Source organism: Vulpes lagopus, chromosome 5 (assembly GCF_018345385.1).
Source record: "Vulpes lagopus strain Blue_001 chromosome 5, ASM1834538v1, whole genome shotgun sequence".
In the NCBI taxonomy this organism is placed as follows: domain Eukaryota; kingdom Metazoa; phylum Chordata; class Mammalia; order Carnivora; family Canidae; genus Vulpes; species Vulpes lagopus.
The window spans coordinates 52,225,356-52,238,394 of record NC_054828.1 but is presented as its reverse complement, the minus strand read 5'-3'; the positions used below and the strand labels follow the sequence as shown (position 1 = coordinate 52,238,394).

Here is a 13,039-nt window from a genome sequence, read left to right as displayed (position 1 = left end):
AGGCTCGGGTTCGAGAACGGAGCACGGATGTGCAGCTCCCTGCTCTGATTTAATCTCTGGTTTCCCGGGGCCAGTTTAGTTAGACACTCGATGTTGGGGACAGCAGTTCTGTGCTCCCCGAAACCCCCCTCGCTTCATTGTTGCCTCGGCCCGAGGGGCACAGCATCCCCGGCCGCGTCGGCCGCCCCCGAATCCCCACACCCCAGTCACGGGCGTTAATGCCGCGCACAGCGCACGGCAGAACCAAACCCTGATTTTACCTTCTAAGCCGAAGGCCGTGGAAGTCATTAACCGGACGCGCACCTCTTGAGTCCCCGACTTGGCCCCAAGAGGGTGGGTGTTCAGTGGTGCAGCGTTTCTGACCTTCCCGGGAAGGGCCAGTTTGCTTTCTATTTGCCAAATGTCTGAGCTTTCTCGGCCCCCCAAGTCTTCGTTTCCAGCTTTTGGCAAGGATCGTGTCTCCGAGACCGCTCGGGGACGGTTACTTCGGTGACAGTGTGGGGGAAAGGGGCATTCTGGCCGTGCGTGACACATTGCACTAAAGAATATCCAGCCTGGAATTTAAGTCTTCAGAATCTGAATTTTTTTTTTTTTAAAGCCCTCTGATGGCCCCTCACTGTGTCCATCAGATCAAACCCCCGGGGCAACCCCAAACCACTCAGCACAGTTAGGGAGGCGAATTCCCGAGCCGTCCGAGACTTTGGGGGACTTCCCTCCTACTGTGTCAAGGATATGAACTCGTACTGGAACCTGCATGCATTTGGGGCCTCAAAATAGACTAAAATGGGGTTATCCCGAGTCGAAGTCTCAAAAAAGTGTGCTTAACCCTTAGTCTTGCACATGGTCCTACATGAGAGCAGGAAAAAGAAGTGTGTCCCGCCTTCTTACTTTAGTGAGCTAAACCACTGAAGAGAGACCTGGCCCAGTTTGAGGGGATTAGAACAAAATGCCCTAGTCCAGGTCGTGATAAGGACCGTGCGCGCCCGTGAGGCCAGGGCCTGGGTCCGAGCCCCCCACCCCTGGGGAGGCGGCTGGCCCGGGGCGTCTGCTGTGCCGGGTACTGGTCCCCAGAGGGATGGGGCCGGCACGAGGGGACACGGGTGCAGATCCTGTGCTGGCAGCCGGCGGCCTCCGTCACATCCTCCTCGCGGAGCGAGGCCGTCCTCACGGGGCGGCTCACGTCCACGTTCCCTACAGGAACAGACTCCGAGCCCCGGAAGGCCCTCCCGCGGCCATCTGCTGCTCACAGGCCTGGGGCTCTCCCCGCCTCTCGAGCGCCCTGTCTTGTGCCCAGGGAGTATGGGTGTCGGGCCTCCCCACACCCAGCGGCACCCCGGTCCCCTGGAAGGCCCGGCTTGGGCCGGCTGCGAGGGGTGCTCTCCGCCGTGGGCGCGCTGCACCTTCTCTAAAACCCAACGGAGCGGCTGAGCCTCGGCCTTCCTAGGAACCCCTCGAGGCGGCCGTCGGGCCTGCACAGCGGACTGACGCCGTGGAAGGGAGACGGCTCTGGCCGCGCCGGGAGGGCGGGACGCAAGCTCCCCCTCAAACGCCGTGTCACGGGGCTTTGTGGCCGTCCGTAGGGGTCTTGGAAGCCCTGGAAATCTTAGGTATGGTCCTCCCGTTGCCATCAAGGTCCCGCTATATGCGGGTTCGGCGGGTGTCCCGTTGACCCCGAACCCACTGGGCAGGCGATTTAGATCCAGGTTAAGCACGTTCCTCCGTCCTGGCCGGCTCTGAATGCGGGCGCCCGGGACCGTCGCGGGGCGGCTGCCGGTTGGCACCGTGCACGCGAACTGGTGTCAGTTCGATTTAAATTTCCCCAAAAACGCTCACGCCAGTCGGCTGGAGCTCAGTGTTCAGTACCGATTAGGACGATGCCAGGATTGGTCATCGGCTTGACTCAATTCCCTTTTCCCCCTAGAACTGGCTTGATACCGCCAGCTTTTGGGGTAGTTTTTGGAAGAGGAGAAACTGCCTTAGTTTTGGCTGGAAACTGTGTCGTCCAGCGGATGCTGGGTTGGAAAGCGGTTCGGGGAGCTGGGGGGAGGGGAGCTTTCATACCCCTCGGCTCGGCCTGATTCTGGGAAGCTCCTTTGCCCCCCCCCCCCCCCCCGCCGTCTCATTTGCGTTTCCTCTCAGAAGTGCCCCAAGAATCACCGTGACAGGACTAATAGCAGCATAGTTGCCCGAGAGGCCGAGGTCAGGTGTCTCCACGAACACGGCAGGCGGCGCGTGCCGTCTACCGCTTCCACGTCGCCGAGCGGGAGCACGCACTGAAGCTGCCAGCAAGGGGAGAAAGTCTCCTCTTCAAAATCACGCTCTGCAGGCAGCACCCGGGACGCTGTTTGGCGCCAGGACAGAATTCCGCTTAAAGACTCTGCCTGGAAATGCACCGGATGCCCTCAAACTCTTAGAAAATGAGGGGACAGTCGCCTTTTCTTTTTTTTCTGGTTTCTGCAAACAATATTTAAGGTCAGAGCTGTTTAAAAAGAAGCACTGCTAAAAAAAAAAAAGAGTCCTAGAATTCTGCGAAACATAGTATTTTTGTACGTTACCTTCTAAAATGTTCCAACCTCTCTCTACGTGTCTTTACAATGTAAGTAATGTCTCCTAAGTGACTGGCTTCCCAATAAACTGATTTTGATGCCGCTTCTGCTGTGTTCTGTGTGCTTAATTCAAGCAGAAACCTTAGCAGGGGCCGATTGTTAGCGGAAGTTTCTAGTAGCTCACCACTTGCCCCGAAGGGGAGAGGGTAGCATGGGGAGGGGGTGATGGGATTACCTGAGCACGGAGGTTCCAAGTCGGCTACACAATCCACACCATTGTACCAAGGCCTGGTGGGTTGGGAACCCCAGGATGAAATGACGCCTTTACCCCCAGCCACCCTTTCTCTGGATTCTTCTTGCCTAGTTACTTATGCCTTTTTCCTGCCCTCTTGCTAACATGTGCCCAATGGCCTACTTCTAACCTGCTAATGTGTCTTGGAAGGTAAGCTCTCCCGCTTTCTGGTAATTGTCTATTTGATTTGGAAGACCAGGGCCCCGAGCTCCCTCTGTGTTGCCAGAAGTAGATGAGCTTAGAGTTTGCAGAAGTTTCCGTCACTACCCACGGATGTGACTCCATCTGCTTGAAGAGCCTTATGATAGATGCGCTGAAGCAGAGGAGAAGTTTGCTAACTTAGAAAACCGAAGCCAAGGCCGAGCAGGATCCCAGGGCCGCTCCAGCGGAGGGGCTGGACGTGGCGGGAGCTGGCAGGGCCCCCGAAGCGCCCGCTGCTCTTGGCCAGCGCTGCCGGGCGGCCTGACCTCCGGAGCAGCCCTGTGCTCCTGCGGGCCCGGGGCGGCGGGGCTGGGCCGGGTCCTCAGGGGCAGGCAGGGGGCAGGCCACCCCGGGGGCGGGTCGCATTTGTCCCCATCCTGAGCATCTCTGCGTACCCTGGAGGTGCCGAGGCACGTGTGGAGACGAGGGACTGGGCCTGCAGCCCACACGAGCCAGTGCCAGGTAGACGGGTGGCGGTGCCAGCGCGCGGGGCATCGTGTCCTTGTGCTGAACGTGCGTGTGTCTACACCCTCATCTCCTGTCCCGCACACCGTGCGCGTCCTGTTCCAAAGTGTGAGACGGAGGTTGCTCGTGTTCCGGTTTGTGTGCCGTTTCCTTGCCTGACTTTTTATGTTTCCGTTTTTCCTTTTTCCATTTCCACCTTTATTATTTGGCCCCCGATGTGTCCGCCGTGGGTTGCCGTTGCGTGTCCAGGGAGAGCTGACGTGACCTGTGCCTTAATGCTGCCCTTTGTGCTTCCCTAGGTCTCCAGAGAGAGCCCAACCCCCGCCCTGTCCTAACTGTAGAGCACTTTAAGGAGCCGGCGGCCGGCAGAGGCGCCCCCCTGCACCCGGAGGCCTCGGGAGCGCCCGGCGCCCAGCGCAGCCTGGAGTCGGACTCCCTGGCCCGCGACGGCCCTTCGAGCAACAGTTCGTTCCACAGCAGCGAGGAGGAGGGCACGGACCTGGAGGGGGACGTGCTGGACTGCAGTGGCTCCCGGCCCCTCCTGGAGTCCGAGGAGGAGGACGACGGCTGCAAGGGCCCGCAGGGGAGGCCGGGCGGCGTGGGGCCCCTCGCTCGGGAGCTGGGCCAGGTGGGCCAGGTGAGCCAGGTAGGCCAGGCGGGCCAGGCGGCCCAAGCAGGCCAGGTGGGCCAAGTAGGCCAGGTAGGCTGCTTAAGCCAGGCAGGCCAGGTGGACCAGGTAGGCCAGGCAGGCCAGGTGGGCTGGTTGGGCCAGGTAGGTCAGGCGGGCCAGGTGGGCTGGTCGGGCCAGGTAGGTCAGGCAGCCCAAGCGGGCCAGGCGGGCCGGGCAGTCCAGGCAGGCCCAGTAGGCCAGGCAGGCCGGGCCGGCCAGGTGGGCCAGGTGGGCCAGGTGGGCCAGGTGGGCCGGGCGCCCTTCCCGGGCCTGGAGCAGCCGGCGGCCGCGGGCAGCACAGAGCCCGACGTGTTCGCCACCGCCCCGTTCCGGAGCTGCCGGGGCCCCGCGCCGGGCCTGGACATTTTCTCCAGGGCCCCGTTTGTGTGCAGGGCGGGCGCGGGCGCGGCCCCGCCCGAGGAGCCCGACGTGTTCCTGCGCGCCCCCTTCAGCAAGAAGAAGAGCCTGGAGGAGCCCGAGCCCCCGGCGCAGGCCCGCGCCGCCCCCGCCCCCGCCCCCGCCCCCCCGGCCGAGGGGCCCCCGCGCCCCGGCCCCGACCGCGCCGCGCCCCCGGGCCCCGCCCCGCCGCCCGCGCCCCCCGACGGCGCCTGCCCCGCGCCCCCCCCGGAGCCGGGGCCCCCCCCCGACGGCCGCCCCTCGCGCCCGCAGGCCCTGCGCAAGTACTCGCGCCACTACGGCCCCGACGCGCAGCCCCTCGCCGCCTGCACCGTTGTGGCTCCGCCCGGCGCCCAGGCCGCCAGGACCGCGGAGCTGCCCGCCGACCCCTTCGCCCTAGCGCCCTTCCCCGCCAGGTCGGGCCGCCAGAGGCCCTAGGGGCGCTGCGGAGCCCCGACCTGGCGGCCGGCCCCGGAACACGCGGGGAGCCCGACCTCGCAGCTGACCCCCCAGAAGGGACGGGGTCCCCCGAGCCCGACCTCGCAGCTGACCCTTACAGCTGACCCCCAGAAGAGAGGGGGCCCCCTGAGCCCCGACTTTGCAGCTGACTCCCAGGAGACGCGGGGTCCCCTGAGCCTCGACCCTCGCAGCTGACCCCCCAGAAGAGACGGGGTCCCCGAGCCCTGATCTCGCAGCTGACCCCCAGGAGACACAGGGTCCCCGAGCCCTGACCTCGCAGCTGACCCCTGAACATGCGGGGAGCCCCGAGCCCCGACCTCGCAGCTGACCCCCAGGAGACGTGGGGTCCCCTGAGCCTCGACCCTTGCAGCTGACCCCCCAGAAGAGACCGCCCGAGCCCGGACCTTGCAGCTGAGCCCGGAACATGCGGGGAGCCCCGACCTCGCAGCTGACTCCCCCAGAAGAGACGGGGTCCCCGAGCCCCGACCTCAAAGCTGACCCCCCAGAAGAGGCGGGGCGGCCGAGCAGCCTCTGGTTCCACAAGGCGAGCAACCCCAGTGACAGTGACACTCATTGGAACCCCCGTAAGTTATGCTCATTTCCCTTGTGGATGCGGATTTCGGACCTCCGGGCACCTCGCCTCCGCCTGCGCCCAGAACTCTGCTCTCTCCACCCCCCAACTGCTGAAGTCCGGGAAGGCGTCTCCCCCAACCCCAAAGGGGCCAGGCTCCCCCAGGTTCTGGTCCTGCGGGTCCCCAGTGACTGTGGCCCAAGGACTCAAGGTCCGCCCTTGGGGACCCGGTGTGATGCTCGGTGAAGGGGCTGTGGCCGGAGGAGGTGCAAGGGGCCCCTGCAAGCCCAGGGCCGCGGGTCCTGCCCACACCAGTCGTTCCTGTAAAACCAGCAGCCCCAGCGGGAGCCCCGGGAGCACGTGGCCCTGCGAGCCAGGCTGGCCTCACACGTGAGTGAGTGCGGGTGTGTAACGGGCGTCAGATCCTTTCCTTCTGTCGAAGTGTGCCAGTGCTGAGCCTTCGCACGCCCGTGCTTGTTAAATCCCTGTGGGTGCACAGGTGCGTGTGCGCGTGCGCCCAGAGAGCATTTCCCCGGGTCCAGCCGGCCTCCCTCCGCCTACCTCCACGGCCCCTCATTTCCTGGCATCAGGCTCCTGGCCTGTCGCAGCTCCTGTTTTTACTTAGTCGTGTCTTGTGACGAGGTCGAATTCGTTGGAAGGTGTGGGAAAATTCTGCCGAAACTGAGGTTTCGGAGATTCTTTTATTTCCTCCAAAATTTGCTATTAGCAAATTCCCTTTGCACGGTCTTAAAAAATTAATTATGCTCTTTTCCTCAGAACATTAGAAAAGAGCACCTTGTGGCGGCTCTAACCCCTGGGCACGTGGTCTCAGCGATAATGTACCTAGACCCTCAGGCCTGAGCACGCCGCCTGCCACCTGCCACCGTGGGATGCGGCTCGAGACTCGGCTCCAGACGAGATCGGCTTGTGGCTGCTTGCCCATTCCTTGCCCCCTTTCTCCGCCGCCCCTTGAGGAAAAATCTGAGACCTGTAAATCAGTTGGGAGAAGAGTAAGGAGCCGAGTCCGCGATCCCTGCAAACGTTCTGATCCCCCATCCTCTGGAGACGTCCAGGTAGGCCAGGTGGGCGACTGACTTGTGTGTTTGCAAGGTCTTCTATTCCGGGCAAGATCTGGCCGCCCGGCTGCTTCCGCAGCCTTTGTTATTAGTGCCTTAAGGTGAGACTTCAGTGTCTCCACGGAACATCTCTGCTGACGAAGTTCAACCTCGTGGGAGGAGCTGCTGCACCAAGTTTCAGCCTGAAAGCTCTCCGTGACTTGTCGTTGACGTCAGCGATGTCTCCAGTCGCTGCAGGAGTCGGGAGAGTTGCTCACCCAACCAGGTTAAGGATTCAGGAATTGGAAATTCGTCCAAGAATCGAGCCAGAATGCCAGACGTGATCGCAGTCGATGAGGGGTCATACTCTTTCAATCGGCGGCATCTTAGGGGTAGGACATGAACAGCAACTTCACAAGACTTTTTCTAGTTCGGCCTCCACCTATTTCAAATGTCCAGGTTAAAAGATAAACTTAAATAATCGGCACTGGATCAGGGCTCTCAGCAATGGTCTTCCAAGTGAGGTTCTGACCGCGACAGTCTTTCCCCCTGGGGAATGTTAAATGTTCCTTCGCAGAGGTTGCTTTTCTCCCGGTGATTATTTCTAATTATTTTGTGTAACAGTGGATGCAAAAATCATCTCTCCAGTTGGATAAATAGTCTGGGCTCATGCATATGGGACTTTGCACCCCACACTCTAACCTTGGTCGTTATCAAGTGAAGCCCCGCAAGGCAGGCGCTGAGAGGATAGGAGCATTCGGGGAGAGTTCTTACCCCAAGTCAGGAACTCTTCAAGGGGAAGGCCATTCTCACTCACTCTTCCCAAAATTCAGGATTGCCTCTGTAACAGCCCTGCAAAAGGTCCTTCCTTTGGTTATTTAATTGCTTCTTCCTAATCAAGTATCCATCTTAGCTCTCCAGGTAAAATCAGTAAAATCATGGTGATTTTAATCACAGAGTTGAATCATTTGTCACGCGTGGGCTGAGTGAAGCATGAAAAATTTGTGACTATACTACCTTACTTATTAGCTAATAACTAGTAAATTCTGCATCGATCTTTGGATCGTATAGGGTAAAAGCATCATTTAAAGATAAAATATTCTTGCCAGAGGCCATCCTGAATCTGGAATTCTAGAAAATTTAGTGTTAAGGGATTTAGGAGTGCTCAGGGTGCTTTAAATTAGTAGCAAATGCATGTTTCCAACAACTATACCGCAACAGGTTAACATTAAGGAGAAAAAGAGGATATATAGTCAACAAAATGCTACACCTCTTAGTTTTATGTGTTATTTGCTCTACACATCTGATGGGGATGCAAGAACTTGTGCCTTTGCATTTCAGTGGAGTGCAATGAGCCGGAATATATTTAGACATAAAGCATTGAAGCACAACGCGCGCCGAAGAACTCTTTTAAAGAATCTGTGTTAATTGACCAGCGGCACCACTGAATTAATGAAGTTACATTATGTGTGGTGGAAAATATTTACCTTGAGTTCACATACGGCCCGTTAGGCTCCCAATCCTTGTTAATTGGAACAAAACGAGGCAGAAGCAGAAGCTGGGCAGGACCTATGGGAATCTAGGTCATAAATTCAGTTTCATTTTGGGCTCAGTTGTCATTGAGTTGGAAATTTCCTATGTGTCGACTGGTGTGTACCTGTCCACGTGCCCATGTTTGGTCTCCGTTTAATCTGACAACTGACTTTTTTTTTGTTTGTTTAAACCTTCCAGAAAAAATACCAGCATCTTATTGGCCCATTATTTATTTAGTAAATTTAGAATACATGAACATCAGTGTTTTAAACTGTTTGGTGGACATTGCACTGACTCAAAGTAGCAGTTTTCAGTTTTACTTAAATGTGATCACCAGAGTGATCTGCCAATATTAATTCGATCATGCTGTGTTTGCTTCTATAAAGAAAGGTCATCAGAACATGGATCGTATGATTTGTATTCATTTTCTCACATAGGAAATTTTATAGGAAACTTGGAGAAGGGTGAGCTCCAACCCATTCTCTAGCAGGAAGGATACAACTTAAAATGGAGTCGTTCGGGTGAATAAAGAAAAATGTTATTCCCTGCTGTGTCTGTGGAATTGAATTTCAAGAATACATGCCAGTCAACTCTGGAATGGCTGCTGGTCGCATAGATGCATTTTTATCTGAGAAATCTGGAACTTGGATTATTTTGATAAAAGGGACGTAGGAGAGCTGCTGGGAAGACCGCAGCTTCTAAGGAGGTAGAAGCACTTTTGTAAATGCCCATAGTCACCCCCGGGGTTCTCATCCTCCAATCCTGCCTCATGGAGTAAACGTGAAGATTTTAAATGGAATCATGTAATTTAAATTCCTCATTTTTCAATGCCTTTGTCAACTCCTCCTTGTAGTTTTTGTTTCTTGTTGTTTTTTTTTAAACCATCAACACTTGCAAACTTGTGACGTTCACTTGAAGACTTCAAGATGCTTGAAAATAAAATTAAAAAAAAAAAAGTAGTATCTGGTTGGGAATTGTTTCTATGCTCTTTTGCTATAAAATAAGTTTTCCAGGTTGCTGAAAATACCTAGCTGCCTCAGCTTAGAGGTGAGGATCCACCCTGGCTATGTCTTGATTCCCCAGGGGTCACCTTGCTCTCCGACTTCCAGTCCTACCTGCCTCATTTGAACCTTGACCTTTATTAGCCAACAGGCCTCCCGTGTGGTATCCAACATCCCGTCCCTAAAACGCTGCCGACGCAGCTCTCCCCTGCGGCTTCTCTGCTCCTGCAGGCCTTCCTGGCTCCTCTTGTTCCCGTTCCCACTTGGTTTCCCCACTAACATTCCCCTACTATGGCCACACCACCAAGAGGATGAATGAGAGGTATGAGTGGATGATCCTGGTAATTTCTATGTGCCTTTGTTACTGTAAACAGTTTCTTCCTAAGTTCCAGCCTACCCCGTGATAATCTCACCACCCTGGAGGAACTCCAAGTAAGCTGAGTGGCTCACCTCCCCGCTCCTTACGGACTAGAAGAGCAGACGAAGCGAGGTTGGCAGGGGTCCAGCCTTACTCCGGAGACACAGCCCAAAGGCATCTCTCCACCATGACCTGACACAGGCTCGGTGTGCCCCGAGTGCAGGGGAAAGTCCAGGTGTGAAGGGGCTCCACAAGGGCTTGCAAAGACGGCCGACTGCTGCCCAGCACACTGGGGCCTACTCCAGTATTCCCAGAACTCAGTAATTCTGTGAGAAATTTAGCCCGAGCGCCTTCCCAGCAGTCTCAACGTGGGTGACGCTGTTGTGGTTTATAGTACAATGTTGTGTTCCTGAAACCTGCACTGCATTGTGACGGAACCGCGCACACGCGTTAAAGGGATCTGTTGGATTCCTTTCGGCAAAGAATTGCAGAACTGGCTTTTGTCGTCGTGTTTTTGTTTTGTTTTTGTTTTTGTTTGTTTGCAGAAATGGTGTCTAACAATGTCAGTTAAAGTGAGACTTTGGAAGTAAGCGAAGGCAGTGTAGCCTTTTCACTCTGAAGTGGCAAATCATTGTATTCTCTGAGTCTACCGCAGACTCCTGTTTGAGGATTGTGATTGGAGAGGCGTGTGTGTGTGTGTGAGTGTGTGTCTGTCTGTCCTCATACTTTCTGCCATGGTGTTAAGACCTCCTTATGAAGGCATCCAAAGAATAGCAAGTGGTGACAATAGGTAGTTGGCCTGAGTAAACTCAGTCCCATTTGCCAACAACTCAGAGACCTGGAGTTGTTCTAGATAATGGTGGGAAAAGTCAGCCATCGCCTTAGCCTGTTCCCACAGTTAAGTACGCTCTTCTCATCCACGAGGATGAAACTCAGTAGGGTTTGGCCTGAACCCCTGGCTCATGTGTGGGGTTGGACTGGCAGTAGAGACCAGACCAGCACAAGGCCTGCAAGACATTCCTTTGAAAGAGAAAGCGTGTGATGTCATTTGTTAGGGCGCAGAAACCAAATAAAGGCCAAGGACAATGCTCATTCCATGGACAAGAGGTGAACTCCTCTGCTGGCAAGACATTTTGAGTTCACTGAACGAGGAAGTTGACCCAGCTACAAGGAACCCTGAGGTCATCAGACCGCAGAAAACAGCATGTGCATGCAATCCCATGGGCTGTGGACATGGAAAGGAAGGGAGAAAGACATTCGTAAAGTCAATCTTCACAGTTTTTGCAGTACCTCCTGTTTGCAGACTTTTGGATTTCTGTTATTGCACTCGTCGTGTGATCTATCTCATGTATCTGATAGTTTTTATGAATAATTGTTTTGAGTTGTAAACTCTTATACACTTTATTAAAATGAACCTAATAAAAGCAAATGATCTATATTTTGTATCATTTCTTAAGTCAGATCTTCCTAGGACTGGAGGCCTCCATAAGTACCTTTTACAGTGCCACACCTAGTTTTGTGTTTTTGAGTTTCAAGGTTGGTTGGTTGGTTGGTTGGTTGGTTTCCAATGCCAGCATTGCTACTACCTGAGACCTACTTTCCATTCTAGATGTTACCTGGAGACATAAATGAAATAATAAAGACAGCGGGGCCATAAGGACTGAGCCAAGAAAACCACAGAGCTCTCTGCTATTGTAAACTTTACCATGAGCCCCTAAAATATGTTACCTGAATATGACCTGCATAATATTCAGGCTTTCAAAACAAACCAAAAAAGGCCTTAAGAGAGACCAGCATTAACCTAACAAATTAGAAGGGAAGTCTTGGAAACAACAAGCAGAAACAACAGACTCTTAACTATAGAGAATTAACTGGAGGTTACCAGAGGGAAGGGGGGGGGGCGTGGGTGAGCTGGGTGAAGGGGATTAGGAGGACACTTACCTTGAGGAGCCCTAGGTCATGTACAGAATTACCGAACCCTCTATTGTACACCTGAGACTAACATAACATTGTACGTTAATGATACTGGAATTAAAATTTGGAAGTACATAAAGTACACACATACACGCAAAGAGAGGAATTGGGGAGGAATGAATAATTCCTAAGAATCTTAAAATCCCATAGTGTGGGAGGGAAACTGCCTGCTTATTTCCTCCCCGAATTTGACAAAATAACCATAATATTGGAGCTTTAATGAGTTTGACATCCATCATTCGGGGAGAATTGGTGAAGGGCTGAGTTCAGGTCTGAGTTGAAATTGGCAGTGGAAGATCCAGGGATTCCGAGAGTTCTGGTGTGACTCACATGAGTAAAACCAAAGTTGCCTCCTTTTTCTGAAGATTCACCGAGATCTGGTTCGTGTATGTCTAACGATACGCTCCAGCTCGTCCTACGATGCAAAGTTCCTGTGCTGCTTCTGTTTCAAGTTACCGTGGACCAAGAGGACAGTCGTCTTCGCCTGTGACTTGGACTGCTCTGGGGGTAATCAGGGCCTTCTGCAAATGTGGGTGGACTCAGCCCTGCCTTCCTGGTAGGGAGAGCCCAAGTCAGAAGCCCCAGTTCCCACAGGACGCTGTCGTTCGCATTCGCCCGTGTGGCTCATTTTTGCCAGGCCAGCCCCGAGACTGGTTAGTAAGAGCCCAGCCAGGGAGGGGGTGCCCGAATACCAGCCCCTAATTGAGAGCCAGTGGGAGGAACCAGAGTGAGACCCAGAGAAAAACCGTGAGCAGATGATTTAGGCTTGTTCGCCTGGACGGGGAGACAAAGATCTTTTTCCTTCCATCGTAAGAATTCTTCTTTGAGTTCACCTCTCCTGGGGGTAGCAAGGGCTAGAGGGTTGGGGAGCATCCAGTTTACACGGAAGAAGACCCGTAATTCTGCTTGGTCAGAGGCCCGGAAGAGTCCAAGTATTCTCGTCAGAAGACGGCCCACTTCTCTAGCCCTGAGGCTTGGGGACCCAGATCATCACTAGGTACGGAACTCCCCGAGTCACATTGGGCAAAATTAGTATTTGTACATCTCCCCAGGCGCATCCTGTGTCTTAGCAGGAACTTGACCTCAAGGACAGATTGTCCTTACCCTTCAGAGAAAACTTTAGTTATCAGCAGAGAATTGATGACTGTTTTCTGTGTTTTGGAAGAACCAAAGAATTAAATATAAACTGTTGGCCTCTATTCAGTTTATAATGAGTATTACTGGTAGAAATAGTTCGTGTAAAATTCAAATCTGTTAAAAACCACGCATCATTAAAGATTGATGGAAGAATGAAATTTTGACCAAGTTTATTTTATTTATTTATTTTTTGTTTCAGTTTCCGTTTCAAGTTTTTTTTTTCTTAAAGATTTTATTTATTTATTCATGAGACACAGAAAGAGAAAGAGGCAGAGACACAGGCGGAGGGAGAGGCAGGCTCCATGCAGGGAGCCCGACCCGGGACTCGATCCCGGAGCAGGGCCTGGGCCGAAGGCGGCGCTAAACCGCTGAGCCACCCGG

The 13,039-nt window shown here is 54.4% G+C and overlaps 1 protein-coding gene across 10 annotated transcripts in view; it reads left to right on the top strand.

Annotated features, from left to right (window-relative positions):
* Positions 1–12,816, top strand: part of AAK1 (AP2 associated kinase 1) — a 164,713-nt gene extending 151,897 nt beyond the window's left edge. For 5 of the 10 annotated variants that reach the window (XM_041755799.1, XM_041755804.1, XM_041755800.1 and 2 more), the window contains one exon: positions 3,804–11,875. In XM_041755799.1, coding sequence (XP_041611733.1) covers positions 3,804–5,008 — 1,205 coding nt within the window. In that variant the 3' untranslated portion in view covers positions 5,009–11,875. The other 5 variants (XM_041755807.1, XM_041755803.1, XM_041755805.1 and 2 more) reach the window with 2 other exon arrangements.
* The last annotated feature ends 223 nt before the right edge of the window (positions 12,817–13,039 follow it).